Here is a 10,289-nt window from a genome sequence, read left to right as displayed (position 1 = left end):
CACTGTTTGGTTTTCTCTGCACGCCGGCTGGCCCGGAGCCAGCTTCAGTAATGGTGCAGCTGCACCCGCCTAGTTACCCAGGGTGGAGCCCCAGCGCAGAAGACCCAGGGGACGCAGCCCTGGTTCTGGGGCCCTGCAGGGCGCGAAAGGTCCCACGTGTGGCGTGTCCGCCGCGGGGGTGGGGAGGGCGGCGTGTATCGGTGTTCACGGGGGCTCCCTGGGGACGAGCTTGGCGCGGCAGCGGGCGCTCGGGGCCCGCCTCTGGGGAGGGGGCGCTCAGGTTCCCTGCGCCGCCAAGCGGCGCCCCCAGACGCAGCGGGCTGAGCGGACGGCGACACGGCGGCTCCTCGCAGCGGGCAGGAGAGGGGACGGGCTCGCGGTTGGGCAGCTCCGCGCGCTGCGCCCCTCCCTCGGCGGGCTGGGCCGCGGCTCGGCACCCGGAAGCGGGCGGCCGTTGGCGTGTGTGGCAGTGTGAGCGGGGCTGAGCGCAGCATGCGAGGCGCCGCCGCCCAAGCCCTGCCCCACTGCCCGCCCGGAGCCAGCGCCCGAGGAGCAGCCGCCGCCGGCAGAGCATGAGCGGGTCAGAGGCCCAGCGGCCCCCCGGCGCGGGGTCGGGGGAGGACCCCGCCGCGGCAAGGAAGGCTGCGGCCGGGGAACCGGTGCCGGAGCCTCCCTCCATGCTGAGCGTCGACGTGTCGGGGCTGGTGTCGCAGTTCGCGCGGAGCTTCGCGCTGATTTTCCCCGTGTACGTGCTGGGCTACCTGGGGCTCAGCTTCAGCTGGATCCTCATCGCCCTGCTCGGGCTCTTCTGGCTGCGCAGGCACCGCAGTGGCAAGAGCTCCCGCCTGGGCCGGGCCCTCGCCTTCCTGCAGGACGAGGAGCGGGTGGTGCGGCTCAGCGTCTCCTCGGCCGAGCTGCCTGCATGGGTGAGTGGCACCCCGCGCCGGGACGCGACATCTCCCTGCCCCCGGCCGGGGCCTGTCGCCACCCTCAGGACTTGACCGCCTGGGGCAGTGACATACACCCCGGGCTGGGATCTGGCACCTTCCTCCCCGCGGGAAGAGACACAAGCCAGGCTAGAACCTTCTCAGTGATTGGGCTGAGGGGCCCGACCTCCTTGGGGCGTCTTTGCATGAGGAGCCAGAGCCACACATCACCTGCCAGCGCGCCCAGGGTGCCTGCCCTAGTGCGTCCACCAATATCCGTGACTCTACCCATTTCTGGCGCAGGGGTGCTGCTTCTCTCTCATCCCAGGCCAGGCGGTAGCACCTCTTGGCTCTTCCCCTTCGCCGCCTGCCTACCTGCCTGCTCGCTGTCTGGCCCCCACGCTCTCACCCACTGTGCCTTGGGACCAGCCCTCTCTGCCTACCTTTTTATTAGCTTCAGTTCTCAGACACTTATGCCCATCTCGTTTAATACTGAGCATGAAACAGTCACTGCCTTCTGCTGACTTAGTAATTTACATTTACGAATAGGGTTTGAACCTTTCATAGCTGGGGTTTCTCACAGAAAAAATGTAGCTCAGCGTTTTAGCTGTATACACTGGTGTGCATCTTAGCCTCTTACATTAGCTCTGAGGCAATAAAGAATCTTTAAGATATAAATGTCATGCATCAGACAAATCCTGTAAGAGTACATTTTCTAAAAAACAAACACCAGTCTGAAACTTCAATAGCACCCCTCAGCTTCATTTTACCAGTGATTCTTAATGAACCTTGAATAGATGCATGAGGTTCTGTTTCTGGCTCTGGTCTCAGAGTCAGGTCGTGAGGACTGACCTAAGGCTATTTGGGTGACTTTCGTGTGTTAACTGATTTATTAAAAAAAAAAACAAAACTCTTTTAGTGTTTTTATAAGTGGAGCTTTAATTTGGAATTTGCAGGCTTTTTAGCACTTTGAGAAGTATAGCTGTTATCTGAAGTTAACATTCTTTCAAACTTTAGGTTGACTAAGGTTTTTATTTAGTAATTCTTTTAAATGTTAATTATTTTAAGAATTGCTTAGACAGGATAACCTGCACGCCACACAACGTCAAGGGACCTTCCAAGTCTCTCAAAGATAGATCCCCATTCCTTCCTGGACACCTCCTCCACCCCTAACTTCTGTCCTCAGAGCCTCCACATCACACCTCTGGACTGGAAAGTTTAAATGGAAATCCACAAATCTGCTTCTGTGTGATTCCTCTGATAACTATTTTTCTCTCCAGCCCTCTCTCTCAGACATCCACATTTGAGCCATGCATATATTGCAATGACTTCATCAAGTGTTGTGTGGATAAGCTTAAAATACATGTGTGTAGTATTGTTTTTTTGCTTTCATTTGCTCAAATCTTTATATTTAAATAATCTAATTGCTATCTGATCTGTTCAGAATTAGTAAAAGACATTTCTTCTTGTTAAACACGCTAGTAGAAGTGAATTTTGTAGCTGTTTCAGAGAAGACTAGTGAGAGGGGAGGGTGGCGTTTGAAATTTTTAAATCTCCAGAATTGTGACTGTATGACTTACCCCAAACTTTTTATACAGTCTAGTGTAGGACGAAATGGGAGCAGTAGACTGGTTTTGAAATTGGGGTGTGTGCATGTGGAAGCTTGGTTAAATTACAGGAAGCAAGTTTAAATTTTAACTGTATAGCATGGCTGGTTCATCTCCATAATTTAATTTGCTATCTAGATTCTGTATAGGAAGATGCTTACAGTAATTACATATGGACAGTAAGTCCTCTGTAGTCAAGATTAATGTTGTATATTTTAGTTTTTGCATTATGATGATTTGTTTAGGTAGTAGAGAAAATGGCATTTATTTCTCTGTGTGTAGACCAAAGACCTAAAGCTTTGGAAGTGTGCCTATATAATGTGTGTCTCTTAGAGGGTTGAAACTATACTTTGTAGGCTGTTGGAGAGACCAAATTCTAGTGGATATCAGAAGCTCAGCTAATGTTGAAAAAATTAGAATTAGGAACACTGTTAGATTTAATGCAATTTTTTAAATCAGATAAAAATGTTCATTATCAAATAGAACTCTTCATCCTAATTGCATATCAGTGGCTTGTTTTTAGCTCTGAACTTTTGTAGTGATTGATTACCCAAGACTTTCAGTCTGTATTAATGCAGCACTTGTTTTGACAGCAAGACCAGCTGAAAGAACACCTATATGGTGCTCAAATTTTCCTGTTACTAGTGCTAATAGTAGTAGTTACTGGATAGTATGCTCCTATTGGTTAGCTCAGTGGTTCCCAAACTTTAACAACCGGTGGACCTCTTTCACTAAAATGTGAAATCTTGTGAACCCCCTCCTAAAAATGAATATTTCCAGGGATTTAGGTTTAAATATCCTCAATGTGATGCTAACATTCACTCACCTCTCACTGAAGCAAAACAGCACTCCAGAGAAAATGACTTAGTTATCGAATTCTGAGGCACCTGAACGCTCATACATTGACTACTATCTGGTTCCGGCTGGTGTTTCACCTTTTTTTCACCTTTTCTTCCACCACCAGGGCCATCCCTAGGAGGGTGCCCCACGAGGGACAAATTAGCCTGGACTGCCCCCTACATACAGCATGACCCCTGCTCACTCTGCCCCTCATGCCACCCAACTTTCCGTCTGCCAAGGACAGGGGTCTGAGCTACCACCTGCATGGCTGGGGTCCCAGCTGCCTCCCTGCCTACGATGGGGCAGGCTGCTGGCTCCACACTCCGGGCTGCTGGCTCCCGCTGACTGCTGGGGCTTGGGCTGCTGGCCCTGTGCTGCATGGGGCTCGGGCTCTTGGCACCTCCGCTGACTGGGGCTCAGCTGCGCGCTCAGCTGCGCACTCTGCGAGGCTTGGGCTGCTGGCCCTGCAGGGCTCAAACTGATAGCCCTGCGCTAACTGGGGCTCGGCTGCCCACTCAGCGCTTCACAGGGCTCGGGATGTCTGCTCCGCAACTGGGTCACACCTGCTGCCTCCCATGCCTGGGGTTCTCTGGCTGCCATTAAGGAAATTTTTCTGGTGAACCCCCTGTAATGTGTGAACCCCCAGGGGTTTGCGAACCACAGTTTGGGAATCACTGGGTTAGCTTCTGCATAGTGTGTTACAGTGCAATGAGAAACCTGTCAGATAGGAAAGCTGCTATCTCCAACATGACCTTTTACTTGGGAAGTATATTAAACCTGCATTTGTTCTTCCTGTCTAATCAGATGGCTGGCCTAAATGTAAATCATCTTGGTCCTCTTTCACCAGATAGATGACCACATTTCTAAAGTCAGATCTGTTCCTTAAATGGACAAAAGCACTTGCTGCCACAGTCTATAAAAAAGAACTTTATGGGAGTTCTATTCTATCTTTTCCTCCCTCAAGTAATGTATCCCAGAAGATTTTCTTTCCCTCGTCTTTCTCTGCACTTTAAAGACTTACTGTTTGAGGGTCATTGATTGCAGCTGCTATTCCAAAATGAGGACACTTGGACAGGACACTGAATCCACTGCAGTATAACTATCCAAAGGAGTTGCTTCTCAATCAGAATCAGGTACTGCAGGGCATTGCACTGTCTGCAGGTCACTGGCATAATGAGAAAGGATGTTTCCTTAATATCTGAGGCTTACTACTTTTATGGGACAGAAAATGAGAGTCAGGGAGAGCATAGAATACACTTTCTATTAAAAATAACCTATAATCCTACATCTGAATAATTTCTTTAGTTCCATTTGTTCTGTTTTTGGTATACAGCACTGCAAAATTGAAACCTAAGTATTGGGTAAGAATACTGCTTTAGCACTATGTGTTGAGGGAATGTAATAGTTCTTTGTGTTGTTAATTTAAGCAAGCAGTTCCAGTTGTATGCCAAGGATATTAACTGCTGTGTCAACTGTGATTTGAAAGTAATGCTACTCTTCTGTTGAAATATGCCTTTTCTGGATAAGGTTAACTAATCTTATCTTGTGATTGCAGTTCACTTTGTTTCTGTAACGAGGTGGTCAGACAGTGAGAATACATTTTTTAAATACACAAATAAGTTCATTGAACATTAGTAGGAGTTGCATAACTTGAAGCCATCCTTATCCATTTTTAAATATGTGTATTTAAACATTGTAAATACACTGTTAAAAGAAACTCTTAGGTACTATTTTTTATTGTCCTTCGATATTTGGGCACCATATTTTTTCCCTGTTTTCAACTTTGCATGACTGTTTTGTGCATCAGCATTCTCATTGTGAACGCAACCTGAAATGGAGTATAGAATAACTTCTTTAAAAAGAGTAGGATCCACTAAAGTAATAAACACACTAAAATCTAGGTAAAGCTTTGGTATGTGTTTTTATTGGGAAGTTGGCAGTGATTCATGTATAAAGTGGCTGTTTCTAAATCACTAGTTCTGCTGTTTGTTTTCAGTAGGAGTAGGACTGGGGCTCAAAGTGCTCTTACAAATAAGGGAAACACTTCTTACCCAGCATTGTGAAAGGGTTTACAATCTTCAATACAAAGAAAAGCAGTAGTTGAAGAATTTAACTTTCAAGATGGAAAGCGGGTCTTTCCACCAGTTTGTTTTAAAAGACCAATGTCCCACTGGGCTTTGTACTGTCAAACAGGTTGACAGGATTTCAGACTCTTAGAAGTAAAACCTTTACTTTCTACCATCTTACAAAAACCAACCAAACAAAAAACCCCTTATGTGATTCTAAGTTTGATCTTTTTTTAAGGTGACTGTCTCTCTGTTTTCATTAGGGACATGTATTTGGCATTTGGCGGAATTTTGTGGATGAGTGACACTTTGCTGCTTTTTTCAGCACATAGCTGATAACTGTCTCGAAATTTTTCCCAGATTAATACATCTGGCTGGGAAGAGAGGCATTGCAGCCATGCAGTCTCTGATAGCAGTCAGTAGAGAAGCACATGAAGAAATTTTAGCATTATTAACTATTTCAGCATGAAAACATTGATGTCACAAATACTTTATTGGTGTTTCCAACTGATCAACTTTTAAGCTTCAGAATCATTTAATGTTTTGGATCTTTGTAGCAGAGATGATGTGAAAAGCTTGACTGCAAATTTCTGAAACTGTTTTGCAATCTATCTTTGTCTACATGAGAGTTTACAGTTTAACTAGAGTTGTGTGTTTTTCAGTTTGTTGTTGTTTACTGTAAACAGTGTCCTCATCTCATTAAAATTAAAAACCTGGTTTAAACCAAATTAAGTGTCTACACAGTGGGTTTGGATTGCATCTAAGTAAATCAGGTTAAAATAAACTGACAACTTTCTTGCATAAATAAGCCAAAAGTGATGCTTTTATGATTCAGTGAGACTGCACTATGCCACAACAACAGTTAAAGGGAAAGGACACTAATATATAATTATCAGCATGTATTAGTTTTACAAGGATGTCCCTAAAGAACTAATCTAATAAGTGTATAGCTACAATGTATTTATAAAGTTTTAGTTTATATTCAGTAGAGCATTGGTGAAATGGTGCAAAGTGTGTGGCTTGACTTCACAGGATGTATATTTAAATATCAGTTTTATCTTAAATATTGATATATGAACAATAAACATTAGTTCCTTGCAAGAAGGGTTGAGGGATCATGCTGCTGAAGAATATACATATTTTGTGTTTTGTCAAACACTTCAGTCTGATTCTACAGATTATAGAATTTGAAGATGGAGGTGACAGATGCAACATGCATGAATTTGTCTTGCAAAATCTTTGACTGGTGATGAAATGTGAACTAAAAAGAAACAAACTGACCAGCTGGATCTTAGGTTCACTTTTAAGGCTGGCAGCTCAAAACAAACCACTTTTCTGCATGAATGCAACATATCTGGTACACAAGTTAAACACTGAAGTGGAACCCCACAGTGCCATTTTTGTCACTTTTAAGAGGATAAAGAGACATCAGGTAAATTTTCCTATGCTCAGAAACATGAAAAGCCAGAAAACAGAAGGCTATTATACTAGTGCTTGATGTTGCTGTTATCCTAGGTATAGCAGGTCCAGAAAACTTCTTATTCTAAAATGCCAATACTCAAAGTTGGAATCTGAGTCATAAATGTCATGGTATATTTCTTTGGTCCTATGTAAGTATAAAATGTGTCCATATTAAATTGAACTCACCTACAAAGTGTTGGCCTAATAATTAGCTGCAGCTCAATCAGTTTGTATGACTAGTATTGCAGACAATTTTCTAGACATCAAGTTTACGTGTGGGAAGTACGAAAGAGTAGCAAGGAAATTAATGGAGAATTAAGAGTTAACTTGTTTTCTTTTAGCCAACATATTTTGATTCCCTCTCCCTCCTGCACTGACTTTTGAGCTAAATTCCAGCTTGTATTACATTTTTAAACAGGAGAGAAGCCACACCATAAATTTTACTTGCAGTAGCTTTAATAGAGCTCTAGTTTAGATTGAGTGTAGTTTAAAAAGGCAGTGTAACAAAGGTATATTGAAGCCAGTGCTAAATAGTATCTCACCCATTGTTTGCTTCCTTTCTGATTTTAGGCCTCGATTCATGAAGATACTTAGACATCATGACATCTGCATCACAACATCTAACTTTTACATGCATAGAAAATCACAGGAACACACTGCAATACATGAAGTCTGAGTTATTCATAAAGGCAGCATGCTAGGCGAGGAGCTGCTTAAGCTAGTCAGTGGGAGATGCTGGCAAGAGGGGTATGTGCTAGACCTGCCCCTTTAAGGCTATGTCTACACTACAGATCTTACAGTGGCACAACAGTACTGCTGCAGCTGCGGTGCTGTAAGGTCTCCTGTGTAGTTGTTCTAGGCCGGTGGAAGAGAGCTCTCTGGCCAGCATAATTAAACCACATCCACTGATATAGCGCTGTCCACACCGGTGCTTTTGTCAGTGAAACTTAGTCAGAGGGATATTTTTTCCTCATATCTGACTGACAAAATATTTGCCAACAAAAGTGCTAGTCTAGACAAAGCCTCAGGGAGATAGGGTGCTTAAATCCAGGCTGGAGGGAGGTGCCTGAATCTGCTAGGGAATCTCAGCTGTAGCTCACTTTGGAGTTGGAGGTCAAAAATACTTTTGCAAGAAGCTGGGGGAAGGAAGATATATCTCTCAACTTCTATTCCAGGAGTTAGGGTACTTACCTAGGAGGTAGCAAGACCCCAGTTCAAGTCACCGTGCCACCTGATGAGGAGAAGAGATTTGAACGTGGTGTTTTGCTGCCTTTCAGGTGAGAGTGCCATAACTGTTGGGCTATGGGATACTTTGATGTGGGGCTCCCTCAGTCTCTCCCATTGAAACTGTTGCACTGTGGATAAAGACATTTTTTAAGCCATTGGAGTAGGGGAACTGGCTCTCCCCAAAGCTCTAACCACCAGGCTATAGAGCAGTGGTTTTCAAGTTATTCGGCCCACGCTGTGTTACCTGGGCCGCAGAGAACTGGTGGCAGGGCAGCAGCAGCCTGGACCCCTGCTATGTGGGGCCGGTTGGCTGCCTACCCCGGACCTCCGCTATGTGACTGCTTTGGCCTCCAGAGCTTGTGGGGCGGGGTAATTGCCCCAGACCTCCACTGTATGGCTGCCCTGGACCCGCGCCCTGTGGGGCTGACCGGAAGCCCTGGAGCTCATGGGGCCAAGTGGCTGTGCTGGAGCTTGCTGGGCCCCCAGGTCCCCTGGAGCTGAATGGAAGCCTTGGAGCTTGCAGGGCCAGGAACCAGCCCTGGACACCATGGGGCTGGACAGGAACCCTGGGCCCCTGATGCCGGGGGTCCAGCCGGCTGCCTCAACCCTGGACCCTTGCCACATGAGGCGGGCTGGCAGCTGTGGGGCTGCCTGGACCCCACTGCACTGGGCAGCTGGGAACCCAGACCCAGCCATGCGGGCCAGCCTTTAGCACACAGCTGAGCTGGGCCACAGCTGTGCGCTAATTGGGCCACATGCAGGCTGCAGGTTGAGAACTGCTGCTGTAGAGTCATTCTCATGCTTGTGCGCACGCTCTCTCTCAGGCCCAATGATTCTTTCATTATTTATCCATAGTGGAACTACTTCAATGGGAGAGACTGAGGGAAGTTCCACATCAGAACCTGAGGAGGTTGTGAAGGCTGGACTATAACAATGTTTAAAAGGGAACTGGATAAATTCATGGTGGCTAAGTCCATAAATGGCTATTAGCCAGGAAGGGTAAAATATGGTGTCCCTAGCTTCTGTTCATCAGAGGATAGAGATGGATGGCGGGAGAGAGATCACTTGATCATTGCCTGTTAGGTGCCCCAGAGGGAGTGAAGCTGGCATTGGCCACTGTCAGTAGACAGATACTGGGCTAGATGGACCTTTGGTCTGACCCGGTATGGCCGTTCTTATGTTCTAATATGAAATAGCCCAATGGCTAGGGCACTCACTTAAGAGGTTGCAGAGTCCTGTTTAAAAAAAAATAAAAAAAAAATCTCAGAAGGTAGAAGGAGGACTTGAATGAGGGGTCTCCCACATCCCAGGTGAGTGCCCTAACCACTGGGCTAAAAGTTGCAAGGAAGGTTCACCTTCCTTCCCTCTCCCCCCATCTGTTTTGTGTGAACTTGCCTAAGGGGCCCCGATGTGGTAGGTGTGTTCTAAAGGATGGGGATGTTAGAGCCTATTAAAGAAGAGGTTGCCCAAATGTTTTAACAGAGGTTAAAGTAAGTTTTTGCCCACTTTTGTTCTTCAGAATGGCTGAACGGGTTTGGCTGAAGAAGTTTTCCAAAATATTTAGCCTAAGTCAGACACCTGGCATGGAGCATTTCAGCCCCAATAATTTAAATTTGGCAAAGTTATAAGGTCCTCTTTTCACTTGCTTATAAAGGGAAGACTCAGGCAGTGTTGTTAAGTGCTACCTACTCTGCCTATGTTTGAAAAAATATTTCATGCATGACAATTTCCTAGTGAAGAAGAGAAACCATTGGAATGGAGTGGGCAAATGCACCATTGAGATGTCAGTTTGAGAGTGGCGAAGGGGATCTATTAACTTGCTCATTACAACTAAACTTGTAATTTTATGTTGTCAAATCTGCCCATCCAATCTCTTGTGTTCCACTATTTCAGATGAACTGTTAACCTACTTTGTTGCAAAAAAAATTCAGATAACGCTGAAAATTAGGCTGTTTACAAGCCATCTTTAAATTTAGCATTCTGGTATGAAAACTGGCTTATAAAAGATGACAAACTTAATTTGCGTAACATATTTACTCAGTTCTTTAAATGCATTAGTGAAGATATTGAATAAATGGTGGCTGCTTATTTCGGAGAGATCACTTTTGGGAGGTACTGGGGCTGATTTTTTTATTTTAAATAGGCATATATACAATCAGCCA

At 45.5% G+C, this 10,289-nt stretch overlaps 1 protein-coding gene across 4 annotated transcripts in view; it reads left to right on the top strand.

Annotated features, from left to right (window-relative positions):
• Positions 1 to 479: 479 nt before the first annotated feature.
• Positions 480 to 10,289, top strand: part of ESYT2 (extended synaptotagmin 2) — a 148,853-nt gene continuing 139,043 nt past the window's right edge. For 2 of the 4 annotated variants that reach the window (XM_030550112.1, XM_030550111.1), the window contains exon 1: positions 481 to 926. In XM_030550112.1, the coding sequence (XP_030405972.1) occupies positions 573 to 926 (354 nt within the window). In that variant the 5' untranslated portion in view covers positions 481 to 572. Of the gene's footprint in view, positions 927 to 10,289 lie in introns of all 4 variants that reach the window. The other 2 variants (XM_030550110.1, XM_030550113.1) reach the window with 2 other exon arrangements.

The sequence above is a fragment of the Gopherus evgoodei genome, chromosome 2 (assembly GCF_007399415.2).
Source record: "Gopherus evgoodei ecotype Sinaloan lineage chromosome 2, rGopEvg1_v1.p, whole genome shotgun sequence".
Classification (NCBI taxonomy): domain Eukaryota; kingdom Metazoa; phylum Chordata; order Testudines; family Testudinidae; genus Gopherus; species Gopherus evgoodei.
The sequence above is the reverse complement of the archived record's forward strand: the minus strand, read 5'-3'. Positions and strand labels throughout refer to the sequence as shown.